The sequence below is a fragment of the Lontra canadensis genome, unplaced genomic scaffold, assembly GCF_010015895.1.
Source record: "Lontra canadensis isolate GAN:19392208 unplaced genomic scaffold, GSC_riverotter_1.0 scaffold25, whole genome shotgun sequence".
NCBI lineage: Eukaryota > Metazoa > Chordata > Mammalia > Carnivora > Mustelidae > Lontra > Lontra canadensis.
Genome location: NW_022631019.1, coordinates 8,439,979 through 8,467,896, shown reverse-complemented (window position 1 = coordinate 8,467,896; position 27,918 = coordinate 8,439,979). Strand labels below are relative to the sequence as shown.

The window sequence follows — 27,918 nt, the reverse complement described above, 5'->3', positions numbered from 1 at the left end:
GTGGGAGGGACACGTTGGGTGGCAGTGACCAGGGCTAGAGTGGGGGCTGTGATGGGCCGGGGAAAGTGGTCAGGGTCCAGAGGCAGTCTGAAGATGGAAGCAAGTGCCCCTGGAGTCCAGGATGACACCCCAAGTTCATGGCCTAGGTATAGGGAAGGATGAGGCTGCCATCGGTGAGAGGAGTGGGGGGAGGCAAAGCCCGGGGCACAGGTGTCAGGGGCCAGGGAGGCTGACGAGTCACTGCCGAGGGCCCTTCAAAAAGCAGAAAGCTCACAGCCAAGTTCTCAGAAAGCAAACTAGGGTGGGCCAGTCTGAGTCATTACGTTTTAAGTGAAAAATCAATGGCTTGGAGTTACAGCGAAATCTGTAAAGACAATCACTCTAGACTTCCTGGTTCTTAAAGATCGGTTACGCCTTTTGTTCTCAGAGTATGAGTCCTTCCAAGAGCAAGAGGAACCCATAGGCAAATCACAATTGGAACTTCCCCTGAACAAAGTTAAGGTCATTTCAAAATACAGCCTGCAGTCGTGGTTTGCCCAAGAACAGTAAACTGAGGCCCCACAAAGTGTTTCCAACTAGGTTTTATTTTAGTGCCAGTATTATCAGCAATGATACGGGAGTAATTCAGGCAAGTAGATCACCTTAAGTACATCAGAGAAAACACTCACTGTGTCAAGCACGTCTCACACTCTAGCAAATGAACGTAAAACCGGAGAACAAAGTTAGCAGCATCAAATTAAAGTGCTTTTTGCCACACTTCTGTCCGAGCCTTTCCCTCAGTGGGATACATTTAATTTCACTTACTGTAGAAGAAACTCAAAATTCATTCATTGCCCAGGGGCTACATTCAAAAAAATTCATGTTTAGTTATTAAATAATTTCTTTTTCCCCAAAAAGCACAAAATTCATTGGAATTGTGTGACACTGATTTCTCCTGACACGCTGTGAAGTGACCACGTAGGCCTGGCAAAAAGCTCGAACATCGTCCTGCCGTGGGGCGATCCCGGCAAGGTCCCCCACTTGGTTCCACACAGCAGCTGACTACAGGTCTGAACGAGCGGGCACCCAGACAGGACACCACCTGTGTGGCCATCTACTGGTGAGCAGAGGCCACCAACTCATTTCCCGGAAGCTCGGTGGTGGCGGTGGTGGGGCGGGGTGGTGGGGGGAATTTCAAGAGGATAAGCCCCACCTCTCGGCCTGAGCCCCAGCTCTTTCTGGGAGAGAGAACCTACTGGTTTCTAGGAAGTTCTCCGACCCGAACTGCGAAGGCTGTTTGCCCCAGTTAACAACTTGGAGACAAGAACCTGCCCCCACTTCAAACAGTAACAATCCCAAACTCAACAGGGAACATTTCTCAAAGTCAACACAAGGCCAAGTGAGGGTCAGCAAGAGGCTGTGGGGAGCAGGGAGGACGGGAAGACCGGAGGAGGGCTGCTGGGTGTCCCACACCGTCTCTCAGCCAGCAGCAGCCTTACTGGCACGGGAGAATTAGTCCAGAGGTCCGGAGGTCAAGGGCAGCCTGGGCCAAGGTGGGGGGGGGGGGCGGGGGCAGGAGCCTTTCTTAAGGAGCCTAACAGGGACACAACCGAGCTAACAGGGTGGGCTCTCAGACCCCGTGAGGGCTCTGTTCTCCGTGGAGGCCACATTCTCCAGCCATCCTGGATCGGGCCCACCCCCCTCCCTCTGCCTTCTTTCCTTCAGCTACATCCTCGAATGCTCTGGGCCAAACCATCTCTGACCAACGAAAAAACCAGACTACACGGGCTAAGGACCAAAACCAGAACAAGGGACGCCATGAAGAGGAGGAAGGCCAAGGCCCTCCCTCATCAGGGACGCAGCTACCTGCTCTCCCCACGCAGCCCCTGCCCTCAGCTACTCTGACTCCAATCGCTTCTGCAACACCTCCCCCCTCCTAGCACGAGGAGGCTCCAAGACCAACCGAGGCAAGCCCCGCCCCCAAGACATGTCCGAAATGCTCTGCGGAAGGAGCGAGGCACAAAAGCTGAAGGGCCAGACTGACACGCACAGGCAACAGCCCTTCTGGGACGGACTCCGGCCTTTCTGGAACTTGTTCCAGCGCCACCTGGGAAGAAAACCCAACCCTCCCTCAGGCGGCCTTTCTCCGCAGGGGTGCTGGAGTGCGTGGCAGGCGGGTGTGCACGGGTCGGTGTTGGTGCTGGCCAGAGAAGGGGGTCTCCCTGGTACCCCTAAAAGCTTCAACCAGGCATTCCGTGGGGCGGGCAGATCCCAGGACCTCGACAAGCACTCAAGTGAGTCTCAGTCCCGGTCTCCTGACAAAGCAAAGACTCGGCTCCTTGGTGTCATGCTGTCCACGTCGTCATTAAAGTTTCCTTTAGGGGCACAAGCCAGATCTTCCTGCAACAGCAGGCAAAGGGGGGGGGGAAATACTAGCGATCAGGGGCTCAAAATGGCATGAGACAGGGGTGCTTTCCCTCTCACAGTGGCGGCCACGGGCAGGAGCTGCGCGTGGCCCTGCTGGGAGGCCCACACGCTGGCGGCACCACCCTTGTCCACACGGGCTCCGGCTCGCGGCGGCCCACTATCTGCTGGGCTGCAGATACTGGTGCGTGAACATGTTGAGCTCGCTGTCCAACCAACCGGCTTTGTTCCTGTGGAGAAATGGTTGCTTTGTAGCCCTCGGAGCTGATCACGGGGGACAGAAAGACAGGCCACGCACACTCTTCTAAGGACGCCTGACGTGTAACCTCCTTTACTCCTCCGGGCACCCCCCATTGCACAGATAAGGGAAAGAGGCCCAGAGAGGTCACATAACTTCCTATAGTCAACTGTCCTGCCAGAGCCGAAAGTCGGGCTTTTCTGACCCTCCAGCCCTACGCTGGCTTCACCTGACCACAGGCAAGTCCCCAGACTGTCTGGAACCTGGTTTTCCTGCCCATCGGCAAGGGGTGGGGTTGCTGGATAAGCAGCCCTTACGGGTTCCCCCCCGTCCCTGTTGGTGACAAGTGGCAGAAACACGCTCCACCACACACGCCCCCCAGGAGAGGTCCCACGTGTCCCCAGAGAAGGCCTGAGCCAGGCTGGTAGGCGGGGAGGGCCCATCTGCACTGTCAGGGAGGGAAAGTCCACTAGTTGCTGAGGGGACCGGTGCTGACGTCAGCGGCAGGGGCAGGAAGCACAGGGTCCCCACGTGCTGATGTTATCTCGGGCCAAGCGGGCCGAGGACCTTTGCACAGTGCTTTTAGGTGCAGCTCTGTGGCTCTGTCATGAAATCCTGCCCTGTTCCATAGATGAAAACAGTAAGACCAAAGGAAGCTCTGTGACCCGCCCAACGTGAGTGCCTGGGCCAGAACCCAGGCCTCCTGCTCCTTCGAGCCATCCTTTCCAGCAAAGCACGGACAGAAGCTCTGGCTCTCAACAGGGACCCCACAAGGATGGTGTGCCAACGCGGGCCCTGCCAGTCACCAGCTGGGTACCCAGCTCTCCTGGCGGTAAAGAGGTTGACCTGCCCGTCCCTGGGCTCAGAGGAATGGAGTAAAGCACGTGGCAGATCTAGCCCACAGGCCCCAGCACACAGTAGACAATAAGAGATCATCAACGTGCAGAGCCACAGCCTGCTGGGGCACGCGTGCCTGGAGTCGTCTACTCCTGGCCTGACCGCTTCCCATGGAATCCCAGACAAGTAACTTCTGGAGGCCCCAATTTTCCCTTTTAGAAAAAGGAAATGGGTCGTACAAGCCTGGAGAGATGCCAAGAGCTCAAGTGCCAGCCACGGGCTGCTATAAGGAGACACATACGTCTCGGTTCCTCCACTGCCACCACGGGCCTGTCTGCAAGCGTCTGGAGGCCGGTGGCCCTCAGTCTCACTGACCCTCCAGCGGCGTGCCGTCTAACCTCTCCCACGCAAGTGAGGTCCGTGTCCACACCCAAGACAGAGCTGCGCGGAGGCCCCCACGGCACCCACGCCACGCGCCAGAGCTCACCACCTCTGGCCGCCCAGGCTGACCTCACCTGAGCAGTTTTGCTTTGCTCTGAAGCGAGTCGAGAACCTCAATCTTCTCGTTCATGGCAGCGATTTCCTGCTCCAGGTCCTCCCGGGTGACGTCGACTTGCTGGCACAGGTGAGCAAAGGTCCCAGACAGCTCCCTAGGGGAGAGAGACTCCGGATCAACTGGGCCACGTGGCTGTTTTGTGGAACGCCATGCCTGGCTAAATCCCACCAAGTGTGGGGCAAGCAGGTAGCCCGTATGTCAGCCACTGACAGGTCCGCTCTGCGCCACCCCCGTGTGGCTCCCAGCCCCCGGCCGACACCTTGTCACAGCCGCCACCCACACAGCATCGCCACAGGGAGAGAGCCAGGAGCACCCTGCCTTGGGCACGACCGGCCAGGATTCAGATCCCAGCTCTGCTGCTAATCACCCAGCGGCAGGGGAAAAGGGATGACTCTTCCAGTCTGTTTCCCCATTTGGAGAAAAAAAAATGCCGATACAAACAACGTCTATGTCAAAGGAGTCACAGAGAAAATGAGAAATTAGGTGCCAAGTGCCTAGCAAGGGGCCTGCCACTGAGCCGTGTTAGGCGGGCAGGCCAGCACTCCCGTCCACCAGCCTGGGAAGCAATCCAGTCCCAGCTGCCCAAAGCTATGCCAGGAAGACAGGCCTGCGACTTCACATTTCAAAGCTCTGCCTATAAACCAAGCCCTTCAAGGCAACCTGTAATAAATGCTACAAGTAATGTCCCCTGCCTTCCCATATCCTCCTTTCTTGGGGGAACAGAGGCCTATGTGGACCCAGACCAGGACACAAGGCGTCCCTAGCAAGACCCCTCTCCCCGTCCCTGGTCTCAAAGCTGACACTGCACAGCTGAAGGCCAGTGGCAGATGATGCTTGGGACCCAGTTGTATCCAGGCCTGGTCCAAAGGGAAGCTACAGGGAGCCCTGAGCCACAGGAGCCAGCACCGACCCCGGTGCAATGGGGCCACTCACTGTTGGACTTGGTGGCTGCAGTTGGAGCCAGTGTAGCTGATGACAAGCTGTAGCTTCTCGCTGGCATACTCTACAAACTGGCGCTTGAAGGCCCTCTCCTTGGCCTTGGTGGTCCACGTCAGGCGCTCGTAGACATACAGGAGGCCATAGAGTCCAAAGGAGAGGGCGATGAGCCGCCAGCCCACCGCCTTCCACACCTGCAGAGGCACAGTGATGAGCGGACGCAGACCCTCTGCCGTCTCACTGCCCATCTTCTCGGCTGTCACCACCAGGACCTGCCCAAGGGTCCCAGTTCAGAAACAAGAGTAACTTAGTGTTGACCACATAACGTAACTCGTGCAAAGAAGACAGGGGGGCAGGGAAGGTGGTTAGGACCAGAAGCATAGACACAGACACTCAGAATTCTTAAAGATGAATGTAAGCATGCTCTAAAGTGACATTCCATTCCAATGGCACTGAGAAGTAGGAGTCTGCATTTTGTTCCTCGTGGGTGGCTTCTGCTGGTCTGGGCTGTAATACTTCAGTTCAAGGCAGTGTTGTTATAGTCGAAGAGCAAAGGACGTGCAGCCAGACACCAAGGCTTCGGTGCTGCCTTCCTGCCTGCCTGAAACTTGGGCAAGTCTCTTTCCGCCCATTCTTCCCAAAAGGGCCATAACGGCCTCCACCCAACTCACAGGGCTGTTTGGATAAAACGGGGCATTTAAGGTAAGGGTCATATGACCATCAAGTATCAGCATCTAAGCTAATGACCCCCTGCCAGGTCATCCTCTAGGAACACAGCAGCACAGAACGCACCACCTACAGAGAGGGAGAACAACTCCTGGCAGCTCTGTCACTGTCACATCTGCCACCACTGTATAGCTCGAAAGACTATGACCGAGAGCGACGCCTCAGGTTAGGAAAAGTCAACATACGACCAATGGCGGCTGCAGAGCGTCTTGGGTCAGGACGTGGGGAGCACGCTGGTTATTAAGAAGGCAGCCTGTGAGCTCAGGCCTCGGGACAGAAAGGGAAGGGCAAGAAAACCGGGAGACACCTTTGCAGGTTTTGCTCTCGGTTTCCTCACCTACAAAGGAAAAGCTCCTGGCCACACCCACCTATCTAGAACCCAGCTTTGCCCATATCTCAGGTCTCTTCCCTACCCATCGTGTAGTGCAGGCTCCATCGGGGACGAACATGGCCTTGAGATCAGAGTTTCAATCCTAACTCTGTCTTTGGCAAGCCAACGAGATGTTCCTCCTCTGTAAGGTGGGACTGGTGATGTCTAAACCTCAGGTTAGCGCAGGGAGACTTTAAAAAATCAACGAATACGCATTGGGGCTTAGGCTCGGGCTGTGCACAGTTCCTCATGAGACCACTGTGAACAGTCAGTGGTGGCCATGAAACCACCGCTGTGCCCGCTGTGACACATGGGGCCAACGCAGGGACCTCCCCCCGCCACTGGGACTGTGCCCCCCAGTCCCCGCCCTCCCACCCCCAGCCTTCCCGGGCAGAGCTTGTCACTAACCACGCCTCCAACTACGAGAATGCCCATGGAGGTCCTGGACGTCAAGGAGGCCAGGCCGGTGACCATGGAAACCATGAGCTCTTCTTGGGTGAGGGAGCCCTGCGGCAGCGGGGGCATGCTGGGGTTGGCTGGTGTCAGAGGGACCGGGCGCTGCACCTGAAAAGAGATGACAGGAGGGTGAAGGGTGTGGCCAGCCTCTCATTCAACAGAACCCTCAGTGAGCCTCAGGCCCCGGAGGCTGGGAAGTGGGACACACCGCGGCTCTGCCATTTCCAAAAAGCAAAAAAAAACCGAAACCAAAAAACCAACAAACTTTGCATGCAGCCAGGAAGCATTTAGGCTCCAAGGGGAGCATCGGGGAACCCCACAGAATGAGAGCCCTGGCCTTCCCGCCACGTGTGGGATGTGCCCCAGGAAGAGGACACACGTAATTCAAGTGCTATGGACAGGGGTGGTTTAAAATCCGACTCGTGGAATGGTGCCATGTGGGCACGTTTAAATCTTCTATATTCAACAGTTATATACTTATTTTAATGTATCCTAAAGACAAAACTCAGCTAACCTGTTAAACTTCGTTAACTATGGGTACTTAGGGGAAGACTCGACTGATGTGTGGCAAAAACCGGGAGCCGCGGTGTGCTGTGTGGCCGCCGAGGCGCCCCGGCCGCTACCGCAGGACAGCCCCGTCCGAGCGGTCCCCGCGTCTGCAGGAGGGTGAGGCGGGCGCTGCTTGCCTGGTCGTTGTAGCCCATCAGGGCCCGGCGGCTGTTCTTGGGGCCCAGGAACCTGTTCACCAGCATGGTCCACCCGAGAGAGAAGTGGAACTCGATGTCCTCCTGAAAGTCCGCACACAGCTTGTCACAGTTCAGGTCGTAGCTGAGGGAGAAGCACTGCCGAGGGATGAGCGCGTCTATCTGACTCCGCACAGACGGAGGCAGGAGGGGTTTCAAACCATCTGTCAGGAGCAGAAATGAGGAGGAAGCCCATCAGCTCGTCGGCCCTGTGCCGCACCGGTGCCCTGCCTCGGGACGGAAGCCGTGCCAGCCCCGCCGGGGACGCGGACAGCTGCGCAGGAGTGGGCCCGGGCTGCAAGGGCCTCCTCAGAGAAGCAGGCCAGCGCTCCCCGGGGTTCTGTGCACCGAGGCTCTACACCTGCTGACATCTATGCCCCGTGTGCATCTCAGGACAGGCCAGACCCTCAGTCTGGGACAGTCCCATGGGGTCACCCGAGACGGCTCCCAGAGTCTGTGTGTGGATGAAGGCATAAGACACCCCGAGAATCGGAGGGTCCGGAACGGACTCATCAGCACAGCTGACAGACAAGGGAAGGCCGTCGTCTCTGTGCACAGGCCTCCAGGGCAGACCTGCGGGCAGCACGGGGGCCCCTGAGGCACTGACCTATCATGTCCTGCCGCGTGGCCTGCAGGGAGCTGCTGACAGCCGCGGAGCAGCGGTCGGACATGTTCCGGCCCAGTCCCTCCTCGATGTGGCGGTGCAGTTCCTGTGTGCGGACGGGAGAGGTTAAGGGAAACAGGAGCAGCACCAGCATCAGGAGCTCCTTCTGGGGACCAGTCTGAGGCTGGTGAGCCCGGCCCCGCAGGGGACCGCAGGACACGGGCTGAAGCCGGGGTCCTACCCGCCCCCCACCCTGGCTGAGGGGCCCAGACACAGACCAGCAGGGGCCGAATCACCGTCCTGCGTGGCCGTTCCACCCCGCGGCCAGAAGGGACAGAGGTGAGCGCAGAACCCGTGACGCTTGACCACTCACGTTCTTGTAGACCTTGAGGACCACCGGGGAAGGGTGGAAATCCATCTGGTACTCGTCCACCAGCACGGAGAGGCGCCTGATCTCCTCCGCCATCGCGGTGGACACCTGCGAAACAACGAGGCGCGCCGTCGGTGAGGGCGAGCACCTGCCACGTCAGGAGAGCCCAGGTGACGCTCCAGACCACATGAGCGCCCCCGCGAGCCAGCGGTCTCCTCGCTCACTCGCCACAGGAAGGCTCCTGAGGCAGAAGGGATGTTGCAGATGGGCGAGCAAACGCTCGTCTGAGATGTGGAGGGGAGGCCCGGAGGACAGGGGCCGGCCCAGGGTCACAGAGTGGACCAGGGAGCCCCGAGTGTATTGCAGGGGGGTACCGTGCGCTCAGGACAGAGCTACAGCCTCCTCTGCGAGGCTGAGAAACCCTCACAGGAAGGACGTGCGCCCTTTCACCTTCCCGGCCCTCCAGATGCGACTCGGGAGTCCAGACCTCCCCGAGTGCTTCCTCCCTGCACCTCACCTGTCTCTCGACCTCCTCCGTGATCTGCTTAATCCGCAGCTTGTAGTCCTGCGCCAGGAGCTCCAGCTGCTTGTCGATAAACCTCAGCCGCTCCTGCCGATCCTCCCGCATCTCCAGGCAGTAAACCCTGAGAGAGCGCATGCTGGTGTCAGGAGCGGGTCCCCGTCCAAGCCCGCAGAGGAGCAAGCGGACCGGTGAAGCCTGCATGTGCCCCGACAGTTTCGTGCGCATGTGCAGAGACATGCTCTCCGCCTTCCCAGGTGCCAGCCCCGTACTCTTGGGTCTCCCACCTCAGAAGGGGGGGCCCCGGGGCAGGGAGCGCACTTTCAGGGGGCTCAGACCAAGTTCTGCCCATTCACAGAGGCAAACAGCTCAGCCTCATTAGTCATCGGGGCAATGAAATTAAGAAGAGGTTCTACTCTAGGCAGGCAGAAGCCTGACAAAAAGCAGCAAGTCTGAAGTGTTGGCGAGGCTTGGGGGGAGCTGGGTCCCGGCAACACGCTGCTGGGGAGACTGGGAGCGCATGTTTCCGAGAGCAACAAAGGGAAACAGGGTGAAACTGAAAAGGCACACACCCCGAGACAAACAGTTCCGCCTCCAGTTCATCCCAGACAGACTCTTCCAAATGTGCACAAGGGGCCACGTAAACTCGTGTCCGCTGCAGAAGGGTTTGCAGCAGGAAAACAACGTAATCTAAAAACCAACCCACAGGAGGGACTCCTGGCCGACTCCAGTCAGTGGGGCACCCGACACTTGATCTCGGGGCGTTCGAGCCCTACACTGGGTACAGAGGTCACTTACATAAATAAAAACTTAAAACATCCATGAGAAAAATGAGGTATATTCCCCAGGGAATAGTCTATGGCAGTTCATGGTCCCAAACTCCAACTCTATGTTACCGGCGGGGTAAGGGGCAAAACCAGTGCTGGGCAGAAACGCACGGTGCACTAACGCAGACGGTCCCAATACGACGTCTCCGCTTTTTAAAGTACACACAAAACGGGGCACCTGGGTGGCTTAGTGGGTTAAAGCCTCTGCCTTCGCTTAGGTCATGATCCCAGGGTCCTGGGATCGAGCCCCGCATCGGGCTCTCTGCTTGGCGGGGAGCCTGCTTCCTCCTCTCTCTGCCTGCCTCTCTGCCTACTTCGGATCTCTCTCTTTTAAATAAATAAAATCTTTAAAAATAAAGAAAGGAAGAAAGCACACACGAAGCAACATTACATACTCTTCCGGATCTGTGTGAAAGTACTTTTAAATGGATAGAGCTACACATCCAATTCAAGGCTGTGGTTACCTCTGAATGGGCAGATGACAGCGGCACAGGGGCTAAAGAATCAAATGGTATTTAATGGTTTTGTTTTTTGTTTTTTTAAAGATTTAATTTATTTGACAGGGAGAGAGACAGCGAGAGAGGGAACACAAGCAGGGGCAACGGAAGAAGGAGAAGCAGGCTCCCTGCTGAGCAGGGAGCCCGTTGCAGGACTCGATCTCAGGACCCTCAGACCACAACCCAAGCCAAAGGCAGACGCCAAACCATCTGAGCCACTCAGGTGCCACCTGGGTTTTTCTTTTTTAATTCAACTTCAAGATAACATAAAGCAAACACTAAAGGAAACAAGATGTTTTTGTATTATTCTCTCAACTTTCCCAGATGTAAATTTCTAGCAAAAAAAAAGCCTTTAAAAAAAATGTCTCCCGGGTGGCTCAGTTGGTTGAGTGTCTGACTCTAGGTATCAGCACAGGTCCTGGTGCCTGGGTCCCGACACTGAGCCTCGAGTTGGGCCCAGCAATCAGCCCTAAGTCTGCCTGAGGTTCCTTCTTTCTCTCCCTCTGCCCACCCCGCAAATCTTCCTCTCTAAAATAAGTAAATATATCTTTAAAAAAAAAAGAAAAAAAGAAAAGAAAGAAGAAAAGTATCCTGGGGGGAGGGGGCCACCTAGCTGGTTCAGTTGATGGAACATGCAACTCTTATTCTTGGAGTTATGAGTTCAAGCCCCACGCTGGGTGTAGAGATTACTTAAAATAAAATCTTTAAAAAAAATAAAACACATGTCCTGCTTCAAGCTCTAAGAAATGCTGCAGTGCTCAGTGTGGTGCTAGGCCCAGGCCTCCAACACGGGCCTGTGGGGCAGCGTTTCAGGGGACCACCATACACACCACAGAGGACAACCAGACACCCAACGGACATCCTCAGCAGGCGACTCTGCGCAGGTCTGACTGGGCCTGGTGGCAGCCCAGAGACTCGGCTCTGCCGGTAGGCACACGGGGGAGGGGGAGGTGATCACCTCCCGGCACTGCCCTCCACGGGCACGCGGTCTTGGGTTCTTACCGCTGCTCCTGTGCCGCAATGTGCAGGGAATCCATGATGAGACGCACAGCCTCTGCGATCTGCTTGGCCCGGACCGTGTGCTGCTCAAATTTGGTCTTCACCGCAGATTGGGAGATGCACTCCTGGAACAGACAAGAGGTGGTGAGGGGGGCACCAGCCACAGGCCAGGCTCTGGCATTCACTGCCAGGGACATGGCTGGTGGGTGCTGGGGGGCCACAGAATAACGAGATACTGGAATCAAAGGGCTCACCTCAAATCTCCTTTCAAAATTCTGAAACTCGAACATCCTCACTTGAAAGCCTTCTGCGAGAGCGCCCCCTAGGAGAAGTGCACCACATGAGTCGGGATGTGACGGCAGGGCAGAGGAAAACCCCCAAACCCCCCAAAGCCAATCCGACCAGGCACTGCTTTTAGGGCACTGGCAGAGGGGCGCCTGGGTGGCTCAGTGGGTTAAGCCTCTGCCTTCGGCTCAGGTCATGATCCCAGGCTCCTGGGATGGAGCCCCGCATCGGGCTCCCTGCTCAGCGGGGCGTCAGCTTGTTCCTCCCTCTGTTTCCCCTTGCTCGTCCTCTCCCTCTCAAATAAATAAATACAATTTAAAACAATAATAATAAAAAACGAAATAAAAATAAAATACCAGCAGAGAAACAAAGAGCTTCCTACTCATGGCTCTTCTTACCACCTCATGCTCAGAACTACCTTCTCCTGGCTGACTTAGCACAAACCAACTGTCTCAAACATCAGGGAAAAGGAAGAAGGAAACCTGTTCCCTTGTCACCTCCTTCAGGCATGCCCTGGGCCTTCTGGATCCTGGCGTTGAGCACCTCCTTGGCAGACACAAAGAAGATGCGGTCTCCAGCCTGGCCTCGATCCACCACGCCCAGCTCGTCCACCAGGAAGCTGGTACAACGCTCCATGTGCTGCCGCCGCACCTGAAGCCCAAGCAGATGGGTGTAACCAAGTGCGGTGCCGGTGGGCCCTTCCTGATGGAGCCCACAGCCCCCAACTGCCTCTCCTCTAAAGGACAGGTAATACAGTCACGTGGTTCAGTACAAAGGTACAAACACACACACACACACACACTCTCTAGAACTCATCTCCCACCATCACCGTTCTCTAGGCACCAAGCTCCCCAAAACCAACACGATAGGGGTCTCCTGGGGTACAGGCTGCCACAGCTACTTTATGCACAGACAAGCAGAAATGCTTAAAACACGTGGGATGCTTGAGTAGCTTAGTCGGTTAAGCATCCAACTCTGGATTTCAGCCCAGGTTGTGATCTCAGAGTCGTGGGATCAAGCCCTGCATGGGGCTCTGCATTCATCTTGGAGTCTGCTCGGGATTCTCCCTCTCCCTCTGCCCCCACCCCACTCATGATCTCTCTAAAATTAAAAAAAAAAAATTAAAATTAAAAATAAAAAAGTGGGGCGCCTGAGTGGCTTGGTTGGTTAAGCAACTGCCTTCAGCTCAGGTCATGATCCTGGGGTCCTGGGATGGAGCCCCACATCGGGCTCCCTGCTCTGCAGGAAGCCTGCTTCTCCCTCTCCCACTCCCCTGCTTGTGTTCCCTCTCTCGCTGTGTCTCTTCCTGTCAAATAAATAAATAAAATCTTAAAAAAAAAAAAAAAAAGCTTAAATATGCTCCAAACTGCCCCTTGCTAGAACCAGCACAGTGTCTTCACTTTGGTGCCCAAGAAGGAAAGGAACATGGGAGCCAGGAAAGACTCTAAACCTGGGTTCTGTCCTGTCAAGCCGAGTCCTCCCGGGGCCTCACATATAGGATGAGTGACCGGAAAACCCCTCCTAGCTCTGAACTCCTAGGGTTTTCCTGCCCGGTGCTTTCCTCAGTGTGAGCAGACCTCCTCCTTCCAACAACTCTGTGGCAGCCACCTCACAGGCGAGGGGCTTCCCAGTTACCCTGCCGGGCACCGGCCTGCCAGCTGCGCGCTTTGCCCTCCCATGTTGCCAATCTGCTACTCCTTTCTCTGGCCCTCCCTGTCACGCAGGACAAGCAAAGAACTGGGAACCATCAGTGAGGATCAGCGCTTCTCCCCTCCTCCTTCAGGCTTCTCTCCCGGACGTCTTCTGAAAGCTGAGCCTGTTCTACATGATTAATTCTTTATGCACTGAAGTGAGCACCAGCCTCCAACAAGGGCACAGCTGAGGCGGCGGGGACGCTTTTCGGACCTGGACGGCCACCTTCGGAAGAGCAGGGCGAGTGGGGGGAGAGGGCGTGGGGAAGTGGGGGCAAGCTCTCGGAGCCCTCGGAGGAACACGTGGGAAACCTCTGCTGTAGGACTCTGTCACGGGCCTGCTGTGGCCCGGGTGCCCACGGAGAGGTCCTGAGTAGACACACAGGGTGGCGTCCCCCACGGACAAACAGCCACTAACCTCTTCCATGTACTCAGGCTCCGAGGCAGACGCGTCCCAGCGGTTGTTCAGGATGAAGATGTTTGGGCGGGACAGGCGCTCGCTCACCTTGTGGAAGAACTGCTTCTCCTGATGGAGGAGAGACCTCAGTTAGAGGAGGGGCTGTGCCGGCCAAGGACCTGTCAGCCGCGCGCCCCGCTTCCCGCTCAGCTAGGTTCCCGGGCTGCAGGAAGAGGGGGGAGAGGGTTACCGTCTGCATCAGGGTAGACTCAGAGTTGGCCACGAGCACAAACACGTCAGCGTCCAGGCAAAACTTGTCAATCCAGCTGTCCAGCTCTGTGGTGACATCGATGCCAGGGCTAGAGGTGACAGGGGCAAATTATCGTCAGGCACACAGACCGGGGCCCCATTCTTCCTGCTTTGCACAGACCCAAGGCAGCCAGGCAAAGGAGGAGGAAGTTATAGATCTGAGAGAAATCGGGCCTGGCCTTTATTCGTAGGGATATCTACTTTTCATTTCATACTCTCCTCGACTGTCTGAAAACGTGTGTTTTGTTCCATCCCTGCATCACTTTTACAAAAAAAATGATTTGTAATTTCACTTTAAGGTAACAATTAAGATAAAATTTTATGTGCATATGACTCCCAAAAGCACTGAAGTACTATATGTACTTCCCAGGATAGTTATAACCCGTCACCGAAGCACTGCTTCGAGAGACATAAAAATACCACAGGGACTCCACCACGACCAGCGCCCACCCCTCATGCGTGCACCAACGTTGGGTCCAGGCTGAGACCCTCCTTCACTTTTGAGCGTTCCCCCCATCCCCATTTACAGACCATCACTGGGACCTCTCCAGGGCACTGCCACCAACAGATACAGTAACCGACCCCTGCGAGATCCAGGAGGCAGGATGACTGGGCTGGGCCGCTGTGAAAGGCCGTCCACTTAAACAAGAAATGACAGGCCCCGGGGGACCCTGGCCTGGACGAGGCAGAACCAGAAACCTGGGGACTGGCCAGTTTGGACCTCCGAGGGAGGCTCTTCCCCTCTCACCTGTCCATGAGCACGAGGTCATCCTTCAGGAGCGGACACTTCGAGTTGGGCCACATCACACTCACCAGGCTGCCAGCGTGCAGCTGCTCATCCTGGTGAAGGGCATGGGCCAGCTGGTTCACAGTCTGACGGGGGAGGAGGAAAAGAAAGAGAGGTCAGGGCTGAGGAGGAGTCACCAGGCAGGAGGCTGCCCATGCTGCTTGGCACGCCCGGCACGGCAGCCCGACGCTGCGGCCTGCCTGCTACCCCACCTGCTTTCATTTCGCACAGAAAAGCCAAGAGCTGGGAGCTGCCAGCAAGAAACCACTACTCCTCACTCCCCTTTTAAGCTTCTTTCTTGGATGTTGTCCTAAAGCTGCGGTTATTCTGAACTGATGAGTTCTTCATGAACCAAAAGTAGCGCCTGGCCCCAAAGAGGAACGCAAACGGCTCTCAGAAAAATAAACACAGACAAGCCGCCGATTCCCAATCACAGAGCCAGAGCGGGAATCGCTCTCTGGCCGCCGCTCAGGAAACGAGGCCCAGGCACACGTCGCGGCAGAGAGAGGCTGGCGGGCCTGCCAGGCTTTCCACAGGAACCGGAGCCTCCTGACCCCCCACCCTTCCCGAAGCTCTGGCACCTCCTCAACGGCTCGGATCCAACAGGGCTTCCCCTCTCCCTCCGCAGGGGCTGCCGTCCCCCTTGTCCCCCTGACAGTCCGCTCACCAGGGACGTGCTGGCTGGTCCGAGCCCTGAGCCGCCGGCAAGCCCAGGGCCGAAGGCCGCGCCCGCACGCGCCAGCTGGCGTGGTCCCCGCCACAGCCCCTCACCTTGACGCTGCGCTTCTCCTCCGAGCCCTCTGTGAGGAGGAAGGCCTCGTGACCATCTGTGCCCTCGACCCGCAGGAAGCAGTTGGTGGTGTGGCCGATCCCAGAGGGCAGGACTTTGTCCCAGAGCATGGCATTGATCACCGTGCTCTTGCCGTTGCTCGTCCTGTGAGGGGACACCAGGCGTCAGGGACGCTCCCTGTACCGGCATTTCGGCTCCCACGGTGAGGCTGCCAGCCCGGAAGCCCAAGTCTCCTCCTCTGCGGGGCACCAGTACCCACACAGGCGGAGTGGGCACTCTGTGTTTATGAGGATGGATGGACAAACACCTCTGGCCTGTGCCCATGGTGTGCTCCCGGTCCATCACAGCACGCCTACCCGCAAGCAGACACTTAACCGGTCCTTGCGGATGCCCGCCCCTGACCCGCGGCCCGCAGCATCACCACGGAACTCCCTGTCTCCCTCCGAGGGATAATCCCCACTGCTTCTACTGGAAACCAGGGGCTCACCCCCGGGGCGGCCTTCCTCAGTCTAAGTGACCTCAGCTGAATGACCCCCACACCCATGGCTTTTCACAAAAGGCCCATTTGCTGCTCTTCTCCCATCACACTCCCCCTAAGGCGAGAAGCCCCACCCTTCAGTCCCCCGGATAACTGTCACCACTAGGGAGATGGCTGGAGTCTTCTTGTCCAGCACAGCCCTTTTCTACATTCTGGTGACGAGAGGGCCACATCTCTGAGATGAGGATGAAGAAATGACAGCCCCCAGGAGTGGAGGGCCACAGACTGAGGCTGAAGCCACCTTAATCTTCATAATTAGCATGGTGACCTTTAATAGAGGTTCCTAAGTGCATGTGACTGATTCACTAACCCTCGTGTATCTACAAACCTTACATTCCTTTCTAGAAGGCAAACAGAAAGCCCCGACATGTCACAGAACAGGAATTAGACCTCTTGCACAACCTTTGAGCACAGAAAGCCATAAACAGGCACAACCATATCTACCCAGAATCAGGAAATATCAGCAGTCCCTACACCTTCGTACTGATGAATGACCCCCAACCCTTTAAAATCCTCTTGGCCAGGGGCACCTGGGGGGCTCAGTCAGCTAAGGTCGGACTCTTGGTTTCGGCTCAGGACGCAGATCAAGCCCCAGGTCAGGCTCTGTACGGGTGTGGTGCCTACTTCTCTCTCTCTCTCTGCCCCTCCTGCTGCCCTCTCTCCCTCGTGGGTCATTAGGGACAGGACTCAAGGCAGAACACCTTCTCCTCAGATGGCCGCTGTGTGTATAGCATCCAACCTGTCCAGGTGCCTTTTCCCTTATTAGATTTTAACCTTTTTAAAGGTACTGTGATAAAATAAGGAATATATCTGATTTGTTTTCTATCCCCAGTTCTTGGCACGGAGCTCCTAAAATCCTTGGAATTTCCTAAGTGATGGAAGTGTCTTTCCTCATTCACAGGAGCCCCTTTTGAGCAGCTTGTCTATGCTGAGAGGAGACCCCACCATGGGGTCTCAAAATGGGCGGGTCACCAGAAAGACCAAAAGAAGAGAGGGCTGGACTTTCAGCCCCACCCACCCACTTCAGGGAAAAGGGGCTGTGATCCGACTCCATAAAAAATCTTGGACAAGGTGGTTTGATGAGCATCAGGGTTGATGAAGCATCCACACCCCTGGAGGGTATCATTCCGGACCCCACCTGTGTACCTCTTCATCGGGCTGTTGTTCTGTATCTTTTATACCAAACCGGGAAACCTAAGTCCATGTGACCCCAGCTTTCTGAGTCACTCTAGCACATTAATCAAAGTTGAGGAGGAGTCACGGGAAGGTCTGTTCTATCGTCAGTGGGGCAGAAGCCCAGGTTTCCCAACAGCATCTGAAATGAGGCCTGTCTTGTGAGACCAGGCCCTTAACCTAGGGAATGTGATGCGTCCTCCGGGTGGACCGCGTCAGAGGCGAGTTCCACCTGCGCAATACCCAGGGTCTGCTGAGAACTGCGGAACTGCTCCAGGTGTGGGAAACGCTCCAGACCTCTAGCATCTACCAGACCTCCCAGCAACGAGACCTGACGGCCAAAACTGTAAGATCCTTGTAAGAAAACAGAGGAAAGCCTCGTGACATTGGATTTGGCAAATTCTTGGATAGGACACCGAAAGTAGAGGCACAAAAGCAAAAATAAATACAGGGGACTACATCGAAATGAAACACTTCTGTGTATCAAAGGACACACTCAACAGAGTAAAAAGGCAACCCACGGAATGGGAGAAAATATTTACAAATCACATACCTAGTAAGAGATTAATCTCTGGAATACCCACAAAAATCCTACAACTCAACAAAAAACCCACAAACATCCCAATCTAAAATGGGCAAAGGACTTGAACAGACATTTCCCCGAAGAAGATACACAAATGGCCAACGAACACAAGAAAAAATGCTCAACATCACTAATTAATAGGGAAAGGCAAACCAAACCCCAGTGAGATCCCACCTTACACCCATTGGGATGCCTATATCAAAGAAAGAAAACAGGTGGAGAGAGGATATGGAGAAACTATTAACTCGTGTGCACGCCCGGCAGGGATGGAAAAATGGTGCGGTCGCTAGGGACAACAATATGGTGGCTCCTCGAAAAGTTACAAGTCGAATTACCACATGATCTGGGAATTCTACTTCTGTGCCAACATCCAGAACTGGAAGGAAAGTTCAAAGAGGCATCTGTACACCCGTGTTCACACAGCATGATTAAAACAGCTAAAAAGTAAAAGCAACCCAAGTGTCCATTATGGATGAACGGACAACCAAGATGCGGCCTATACACGCAATGGAGTATTATTTAGTATTATTTAGCCTTACAAAGGAAGGACGTCCCGAGACGTGCCACAACAGAGATGAACTTTGAGGACATGATCCTAGTGGAAGAAGTCAGTTACAAAAGGACAAATACGGTATGATTCCACTCACTGGAGGTCCCTAAAGAGTCAAATTCACAGACAGAAAGCAGGATGGTGGCTGCCAGAGGCCGGGGCTGGGGAGGAGAACAGGAGTTTGTGTTTAAGGGGGACAGAGCTCAGTTCTGCAAGACGAAGACGTTCTGGAGATGGCTGGTGGTGATGGTCCCATACGAACGTGAACACACTAAACACTACAGGACTGCAGTGTACACTTAACAGTGATCACAACCATGAACTTTCCGATATGTATATTTTACCACAGTTAACTGAAAAAGGACGGGGAGGAGAGCCATGGGTTCTGAGGCACGCCGGCTGCTCCCCACCCGAGGTGCTCAGATGGTGAGATCGCACGCATGCCCCCTCCCTCCTGGCCAGGAAGAAGGGGGAGGGCTTCACAGACTCACCGGCCAAAAAAAGCCACTTTCATGTGCCGTCGGGCCAGCACCTCGCTGATGCCCCTCACTTTGGACAGGTAGCCCTTGACATCCAGAACCTGTTCTTCTGTCGTAACTGGGTCCAGTTCTGCGTTCCTGTGAGTGTCTGGAGGTGGAGATTGAAAATGAGTCACTGCACGGTCAAGGCAGCTCCACGGTCACAAGTCTGTTGGGGACAGAGTCCACCGCCACAGCTCTCTGCCATCGCCTGCAGGATCCTATCGTGGCACTATGACCCAGCAGTTCGGGACGAGGCTTGGAAGCAAGGCTGCCTGGGTTCCAGTGCAAGGGAAGTGCTGCTTCTCCCCTCTTCCCAGCTCTGTGACCTCAGGCAAATGAACCTTCCAGACCGTCAGTCTCCTGACTCTTAAAATGAACAGCAGTGCCTACCTCCTATGACTGTTGCAATGATTAAATAAACAAAATACAGAGATTTTGCCTGGGAGGCTCCGTCAGTTAAGCATCTGCCTTTGGCTCAGGTCATGATCCCAGGGTCCTCGGATCGAGCCCTGCCTCGAGCTCTCTGCTCAGTGGGGAGTCTGCTTCTCCCCCTCCCTCTGACCCTTCTCCCCTTCTCGTGTGCATGTGTTCTCTCTCTCTTGCTCTATCCCAAATGGATATTTTATTTAAAAAACAAATTTAAAAAAATAGAAAAGAAACAGTCAGTGGACTGACAAATCTTTAGAGTCCAGTCCCAAGGCAGTCACCATACTGCCCCCTCCAAGCCAGGTCCCAAACACATCTCAGAAGCACTCCGGCTCTCTCCTCCAGCCCACCAACAGAAGAGGCCTCAAAGTCGGACAACAAAAGGAATCTAAACACCCACTCCTAACGGCAGCACATAAACACCTTTACTAAGCTCGTGTCCATCCACAGCACCACCTACGGTCAGCCTTGGCTCTGGGAGGAGCGGCCCGCCCGCCCCATCTCTGCACCCACAGTGCCAGGTGCACCCGAGCTACTGCTGAGTGAACGGGTAACGAGCTGGAATGATTTCAACTGCCAATCTCGGAACTTTAGAATTCGGTTTTTAAATTAACAAAACGCAGAGACCGCCTTCTCCCGCATCAAGAACCACGCTGGGGGGAGGGCAGAGCGAGGCCATTCTCAGTCTTCGTTTGCTCAGGTGGCTCTAACGGAACACGACAGACACGGTGGCTCATTCAAATGGGAATGTTCTGCTCCTGGTTCTGCGGCTGCAAGTCCCAGATCAGGGTGCTAGCCTAGGGGGTGAGGGTCCTCTCTCGGGCCACAGACTCCTCACTGTATCCTCATGTGGCAGAAGGGGGCCAGGGAGCTCTGTGGGGGTCTCTTTTATAAGGGCACTAATCTCATTCACGAGTGCTCCCCCCTCACGCCCTAATCACCTCCCGAAGGCCCCACCTCCTAACCCCATCACACTGGGTCTTAGCATTCCAACATGGGAATTTGGGGGCACACGAACATTCCGACCAGAGTACTGGGAATACTTCCTTTTTACAAAGGGAGCCTTAAGCAGTGGCCTGTCACGTAAACCAACCAAGCCGAAGCCAACCCTCTCTAATGGAAAGCAGAGGGTGACCTGTGTCCCTAGGGCATTTCCACTGAACATCCAGAGTTTTGCAGACCAGAATTTAAAAAGCCCTGGTCTCGCTTGGGCACCTCTTTCACAAACAAGGAAACCAAGGGCAGGGAAGGCTCAGCTACTGGGTCTTTGCTGACAATCTCAGACACAGGAGCCAACATGTGCCTTCTAGAACGGTAGCCTGAGAAAGCCCGAGGGGTTGGCAATCGACTGAGTGGGGCCCTGGGAACCCTTCCCCCTCTGCTGATCGAGCAGGGACTAGAGGCTGGACTCAAATTAGTAACTAGTGGAAAAGGTGCCAGTGACGCAAGTTTCCTATCCATAATCCCATTGACTATAAATATCAGAGAAAGAACACCCCGGCCAGGGACAGCCAATACCCACACAGGGCCTGGTATAAATGGGCCAAAGAAAACACCTGGCCTCAGGAGTCAGAGACACATGGAAGAGCCCTGCTGTGTCACTGAAAGGTACTGAGCAATTCTCAAAACCTCAATCTGCTTGTCTTCTACATGGCGGTAAGATGCACCGATCTTTCATGAGTCAGTGACACAGAATACACAGAATTCCTAAATGACAGGTCCCTTGTTTCCCTGGCCCCATCTCCCTGTAGCCCTGTCTGGGCAGGAGCTCCCCAGTGGCCAGGCTCTACCTCCCCACCCCCAAATCCTCCCACCTAAACATGGAAGCTGACAGAGGAGTGAGCCCCGCCGAGCAGGTTGCCTGTCTCACCTTCGAGGAAGGTGGCGCTCTCCTGGATGTAGGCCCCCAGTTGCTCAAAAATGCCATTGATCTTCTTCTTGGCAGTGACAAAGTGCTTGAGTGGGGAAGCATTCACCTCAGCCATGTGTCTCTTGTCCTTCTTGACTGTGACGATGGAGTTGCACCGAGAGAAAAGCAGGGACATCGCGCTGCAAGAGAAGACAAAGTGAGTAACCCACGAACGCCCAGCTTGGATGTTCTGCTAGGGCCATGGCAGGGCACGGTGCAGGGGTCTGAGGCTAGCTCTGGGGGCCATCAAGAGCCCAGGCCCTCCAGGACTAGCTCAGGGATGGCAAGATGAGTCAGTGTCGACAAGAGAACAAAGCGACCGCTGAGGACATGTGGGCAGTTTTCCTGTGACATGGTGTGGGCACTCAGCTGGGGCCAGGGCCCTGAGCGAAGGCCTTGGGTGATCACACCTGGGTTGGGGGATCCTCACCCGGGGGCAGGCCCTGCCTGTCCCACCTCAGAGGGTCAGGCAGGAATCACGAAGCCCTCCTCTCGGCCTCAGGCAGAAAAGTGTGACAGAAATCTTACTTCTTTCCTACACATCACCCACTTGAGAAAAAGCACTGAATATTGAAAGCGGTGAAAGCAAAGTGATGCTCAAGGTCCATGACCCCCACCACAGCCCCCCCTCCCGCCCCCCACCAGCCACCCTGCTGCCCAAGTCACAGGGCCCTAATTCCTAACCGGTTGTTTTGTTTTGATTTTTGGTGATGGTCGGGAGTGGACAAAGGTGAGGCTCAAGTGACAGAGGTTTACGTCTACTATTTACTTAGAAACACTGATTGGTCTTTTTCATTATAAATGTGTACACACTGCAGAAAATGCGGAAACTGAAGGAAAAATCCATAACCCCACCATTCTGTGATGAGCACTTTTTCTCAGGAGTCTTGTTTCCACAGCTCTCTCGCTCTCAATCATACACACCTTTTTATAGCCTTTATTTTTTCGAGTAGCAATAATCTGTTAGGGGCTGTGAGGCTTAACTCCAAAGTCCTAAAGATCTTTGGTCAAAGCCCAAAGAGGCAGACAGACCGGAGACGAAGACATCTGGATGTGGCTGTGCCTACTCCTGAGTCCCACCGTGCACAGAGCTGCTTCCCCAGCACAGCCCTCGGATCCTGGATGTCAAAGGACAAAGGCCCCTCTAAGGGGTAAGGGGGAGTGTGCGCAGCTACGTGTGCCTGGTTCTCAGGCTCCAACACCCAGCAAATTCTTGTAGGCCACTCCCTTCCCAGCTGCCCTCATCACGGCAGCCTCAGCTTTCTGCCCGCCCAAGCTGGCAATCAGCACTCACTGCCTCTGGGAAATGAGAAGACACTTCTCAAGGGTGCCAAAGAGTATACACAAGTCCCAGAGAAGCAGAAAGAACATCTAGAGAAAGTGCAAAACACCTGAAAACTGACTCTTAGGATCTAATCATCCCCAAGAGCAGGCAGACAGACAGACAGACACACAGGGACGTGTCGACCCACATGTTTTACCTAAACTTACAAATTAAATTACTCTGTTACTGACTTCTAGGGAGACAGGAGAGACAGGTAACTGTATGTCCATTTCTACCACCCTCCTCAGTAAACCACCACAACTGTGAGATTTTCCTAGTGCAGAGGTCGTGTGTCGAGGACTTCTGGGGCTAAAGAACTCTGAGAAAGGGAATTGAGAAGAAAACACTACTGGCTCCCCCAAAGCATTAGAGTGCACCGAAATCAGGCTTCGTGTGGCCCAGCAGGTAAGACTCTCCGGAGAAATGGAAGATGAGTGCAAAAAGTGGAAAGCATCGAAAGGAGAAGAGAAGGGATCCAGGATGGGGCGTGACACATCCATAGATGAGATTCTGGAAAAAGACAGACCTGGGTTCAAATCACACTCTTTCTGGGCCGCATACACCTGGGCAAGTTACTTAACCTCAGCCTTGAATTCTTTATGTGTATGACAAGTGTGATGCCACACAGACTGAGAAGACTCAAGAGGACCCAGTACAAACTTTAAGATAGTTGTATCTGTTATAAAGCAGCAACAGAAACTCCACCAGCAAGAACGCATGACTCTCCCCTAGAACACCCAGCCTTCGGGGAAGGGCAGAGACAACACCAACACACCGAGGGCTCCCCCACCACTGCCATGGGGAATCCAGCAAACAGGTCTGTTCAGGGCTGAGGATTAGCAGCGCCCAGCCCCAGAAGTTGACCTGCTTGAGGCAGAAAGTTCCCTGAGATCAGGGGGAGTCTAGAAGCATATGCTTTTGAGTTCTGGTTCATTGTCTACAAGCCCAAAGGACATGAAACCAAAAGTGTTAGTGTTCTGTAAGTGTTAAGATTCAAAGGCAGGCACATTACACAAAGCTTAGTGGTTCAAAGTTGTATGATCTGCTCGGAGTCACCCCAGTCCAGAAGCTGACCTGCTCTCACCATTCCCCGGCCTGCAGCCGCATGCCCCAGTCCTCTCTCACGGATCCTACATCCAACCCATCTAAACTGTCCGATTTCTCCGGCTCAGTGAACTCCTGAACTCCCGTGTTTGTGCTGCTGTTTCACCCATTCGGCACATTCCGATGATCCTTCCAGACCCAACTCTAGTGTCACCCCCTCTGTGAAGCCTTCCCTGGCATCTCCAAGCAGGACATGCAACCTTACCAGACTTCTGTTTTTTTTTTTTAATCACACTGTCTCCTCATCTAGTCAATGAGCTTCCAGAAAGACAGTCTGATTGGGCCGTGACCTATTTCTATTTTTTTCTTCCTCCTCTACGACTCTGAGAAACATGGATGAATTAGAGAATGTCCCTCAACGGGACTGCCCTCTTACCCTCCCACTCATCTTTTTTCTTAAAGAGCAGCTTTTGGCACATCATCTGTTTCTTAGTGTTTGGAGCTCAGGGAATCAAGACAGTTGAACAGACCTTTCATATTCCAGGATCTGATCCTTCAAAGAGCGAGCTGGACATACATATGTGCACCGATGAACCAAAGTTGCAGAAAACACGCACACGAGCCAAGATAGAGCCCCCACTATCTTGGGGCTTTGCCTGCTGGCTTCCGACCCTTACAGGCTGGTAGGAAGCAGCTGGGTTCCTGTGCCTCCTCTGGGAAGCCCTGATAGTCCCTACTTCACTGCAGGGCTCACGGCAAGCTTGTGGGGCCAGTCCCCCAAGTACAACTGGGTTACAGTAGCTCTAGTATCAGCTGGACATTACATGGCATGCCTCAAGCTGTTGTGACAGCTACGAAGTGCTCAAGTCAGGGTTTTAGATAGTTTACTGAAGCATTTCCCAAAATGCGGTCCACAGAAAGGTAGTACACCCCATGCTCCATGTAAAGAGGGTTCCATAGTTCCAACACTATATGCCACAGTCTGCCTCCATCAGAGTACACGACCAAAGCAAAGACTTTGGAAAAGAAGGCTGTTATAAAGACACTAGCTTAACTGTATTTAATGCAGCATTTCACTAATGTATCTAAAGAAATTCTTCTTCTACATAACAGCTTTTAAAATCTTGAGGAACACACTTTGGGGAAAGCCTCATTCATCCTGGCACTCTTCCTCTCCCACCCAAAAAAATTGCTAGGGGCACAGCATTAACAGGTATTAACTTAAGACCAGAACCAAATCCAATTCTCAACTGGAAAAAAAAAAAAAAAAAAAAGGCTTGGCCTCAACCTAGGCTATTAGTTGAGGAGTATCAGGCGTCTTGCACGTGCAAACAGCAGTAGCAAAATTCACTGCATGGTGTGTTTGGATCCCAAGCACAGTCCCTGAATCCACACCACCTCCTTACCCAGTTTTATGCACAGCAACTCCTAGCAGGGAAAATAAAATAGGTCCACGGATCGTCTGCTGGCACAACTGGAACAGAGGAGAAGCTGAGAAATTGAAACAAAAGAGTATACAGGGTAAAGGGAGCAGAGGAGACTCTGAGAAGAGCTGTGATAAGGAGCCAGTCTCTGCTGAGCAGAGAGGGGGAGGGAGGAGCCAGCATAGCAGAGAACAAGGGAGAGAGATAGAGACTAATTCTTCAGGGAACCCAAAGATTCTAGACACTTTCTGAACTATCAACCTTTAAACAGGCTCTCTCCGCCACCAGTGAAATCGTCCATGGAAGTAGAAAGGACATACAGTTGTGGTTTTTTGTTTTTGTTTTTTTTTTTCAACACAGATTGGAAAATTCCAGTTCTGTGCAAAGATGACCCCATCCAAGACACATGCCACTGGATGGCCAGCAGAGCACACCCCTTTCCATCCAACCCAGATCCAGGATGACAAATGTCACAGCCACCACTTACTTTTTGGATGGTGAGAGACCTTCACAGGCTGGGCATCATGGGCATGGCTGGAGTCAAAAAGACGAAAAGAATCTGAGTTCTCCTCTGTCCTGTCTCTCAGATTGAGGTTGGCTACTGATTGTGTTGACTCCACCAATTCCAACTTATTGGAAAGGAAAAGGAACATGTCAACAAGCAGCAAATTAAAAAAAAAAAAAAAAAAAAGGTGCATAAAACATGTTCAATCAGTTTTAAAGCCAAACAAACTCATCCCTGAGGGAAGCTTAGTCATTGCCCACACTAGGATGGTATGTGAGGGAAGTGCCCAGGAGAAAAACACGACACACAGGTGGGGACAATCTTGGGTGTGCACAAACATGTGGTCAGCCACGTGCTGGTGAGACGCAGGAGCTTGCTAAAGGCACGTCCAGAGTGGTATGAGGAGAGGAGGTAGCAGAACAGGGCAAAGACTGGGCTAAAGTACTGTGGAACTCAAGACTAGAGATGGGAGAGTGGGGGTGAGGAAGAGAAGCAGAACTTATTGAAAGGCTTTGTGTGCTAGAGGCTGTAAAATCTCTCGCTTAATCTTCAATTCTATGGGGGCAAACAGAAGCTTGGAATACTTAAAAGATGTACAGACTGCTGGTTAAGTGGCCGAGCTAGAAACTGAGATACCACCTTCCTTTGACGCCAAAGCACACTTGTTTTTAACTTCGTGGAACTGCCTTACTCCACCCTTGCAGGTGGGAAGAGTGATAATCAGAGGCCTTTCTGGGAGGAGAAAGAGAGAAATGAGAGGAACAGGGCAACGAAGGATTACAAAGGATGGGCAGCTTTGTCTTCACGTATCCAAATAGCTAATTATTCGGCATCTTGTGTGTGCCTCCTGTGTGTTGCTAGGCGCTAAGGTTAGGGATGGGTCAAACAGCACCTGCCCTCAAGGCGCTTACCTTCACGTGAGAAGTCAAACAAGAAATAGGTGACCGCACGGGAGTGCAGTAAGTGCCCAAAGTGGGAGAGGACAGGGTGCTAGGGTGGTGAACCTGGGCACTTACGTGCTGGGTAAAGGCTGGCATATACAGAAGACTGGATACGAAATGGCCAAAGGGCTGGGGTGGAAAGTGGCGGGGAAGGAGAGGGAGACGAGGAACCTCAGGGAACCCCACCCCGACTCCCAACACCCGCGTCCCGCCCCCTGCTCTCAGGGCCGCGGAGGGCCCCACAGCGAGGCCGGGGCGTGGGACGCCCGCCTGCCCGAATCCCGAGCCCCCGGGGTTCCAGCGTCCCACCGGTCCCCGCCGGGCTGCTCAGGACTCGCAGGGCTGGGCCGGGCTAGTCCCCACCCCTCCGGCGCGCTCCCCTCTCACCTTCACCTTCCCGGCCTCGCGGCGGCCATCATGCCCCCCACGTCACCAGAGGGCGCCACCCCGAGAGAGGCGGGAGGACGCTCACGTCACCAGCCGCCGCACGTTCGCCGCCCCTGCCCGGGTCAGTCGGTGGACTCTGAGCTCAGGCGGTTAGACCCTATCACTCCTTACAGGTCAGCGAGACTGCCGGCTCAGCGCTCGGAGAGGCGCCTCAAGCGGGCCCTTTCACCGCCAGGGCGTCCCAAGCCCATGACTTAGGCCTCGAGACTCCCGCTGCATCATGGGGGCTGTAGTTCCGCCGGGCGCCTGTCAGGGCGGGGTGGGCGGGGCCTCGAGCTGTCTAGGGGACCGCGAAAACAAGGGCGTGGAGTAGAGGTTCCCGCTTTCTCGTTTATTGCCCTGGAGCCTGACCCCAAGGCTCCTGCCAGCTCTGTAATCCCAGCCTGCGCTCTGTAATTTTACAGAAGAGCTCTCAAGAGGAAGACAGGAAGCAAACTTGGGCCTGCTGCCCTTCAGTTGACTTTGAGGAAGCAAGAACAGCCACAGTCACTGAACAGGCAGGGTACCTAACCTACATCATTTTATTTAACCCTCACTGCAGTTCGTGGAGGCTCAGCGGACAGACGTCCCCAGCTCACATATGGCAGATCACTGGGCCTCATTATGTGCCAGGCACTAGGACACAGCAGTAAAGAGATCGCCTGGTGGCCTCAGCACAGCAGGGAAGGCGTGAAGCCAGTGCTCGCCAATAAGACAGCTACCAGCCGCGTGTGGCAACGGAGCCCCTGGAAGGTGACCACTGCCAATTGAGATGTGCTGCAGACTTAGTACGAAAAAAGGTTGGGGGGTGGGGGACGGGCGCCTAGCTCAGTCTGCGGAAGAGCATGGGACCATTGATCCTAGGGGTCATGCGTTTGAGGCCCACATTGGGTGTATAGATTACCAAAAAAATAAATAAGCCTAAAAAATGCAAATGATTTCATCCATATTTTTATATTGATTATGTGTTAAGGTAAAAATATTTTGGATACATCGAGTTAAAATCTATTACTAAAATTAAGTTCACCTGTTTCTTTCCCACTGTTTAAAATATGGCTACTAAAACATCTAAAAATGCATAAAAGTGGCTCACTGTGATATTGTGGTTTACAATAAATATGAGGGGCACCTGGGTGGCTCAATGGGTTAAGCCTTTGCCTTTGTCTCAGGGTCTTGGGACCAAGCCCCGATATGGGGAAAATCTCTGCTCATC

General features: G+C 54.2%; 1 protein-coding gene across 8 annotated transcripts; it reads right to left on the bottom strand.

Moving 5' to 3' along the window:
- Positions 1–563: 563 nt before the first annotated feature.
- Positions 564–26,903, bottom strand: MFN2 (mitofusin 2). 8 transcript variants are annotated; one of them, XM_032863429.1, is made up of 21 exons: positions 26,667–26,720; positions 26,355–26,408; positions 25,321–25,462; positions 24,816–24,900; positions 21,003–21,181; positions 18,677–18,812; positions 15,323–15,485; positions 14,513–14,637; positions 13,706–13,814; positions 13,477–13,584; positions 11,850–12,018; positions 11,337–11,404; positions 11,086–11,207; positions 8,757–8,883; positions 8,243–8,347; positions 7,873–7,975; positions 7,209–7,429; positions 6,475–6,630; positions 4,968–5,164; positions 3,994–4,128; positions 564–2,633 (listed from the first exon to the last, which is right to left on the bottom strand). In XM_032863429.1, the coding sequence occupies exons 2-21, from the start codon at positions 26,373–26,375 to the stop codon at positions 2,564–2,566; spliced, it is 2,541 nt and encodes an 846-aa protein (XP_032719320.1). In that variant the 5' UTR covers positions 26,376–26,408; positions 26,667–26,720; the 3' UTR covers positions 564–2,563. The 8 variants fall into 8 exon arrangements, with proteins under 8 accessions (XP_032719320.1, XP_032719322.1, XP_032719324.1 ...); XM_032863431.1 differs by having other exon boundaries at positions 2,564–2,633; positions 11,865–12,018; XM_032863433.1 differs by lacking the exon at positions 26,355–26,408 and having other exon boundaries at positions 2,564–2,633; positions 24,816–24,883; positions 26,667–26,903.
- Positions 26,904–27,918: the final 1,015 nt, after the last annotated feature.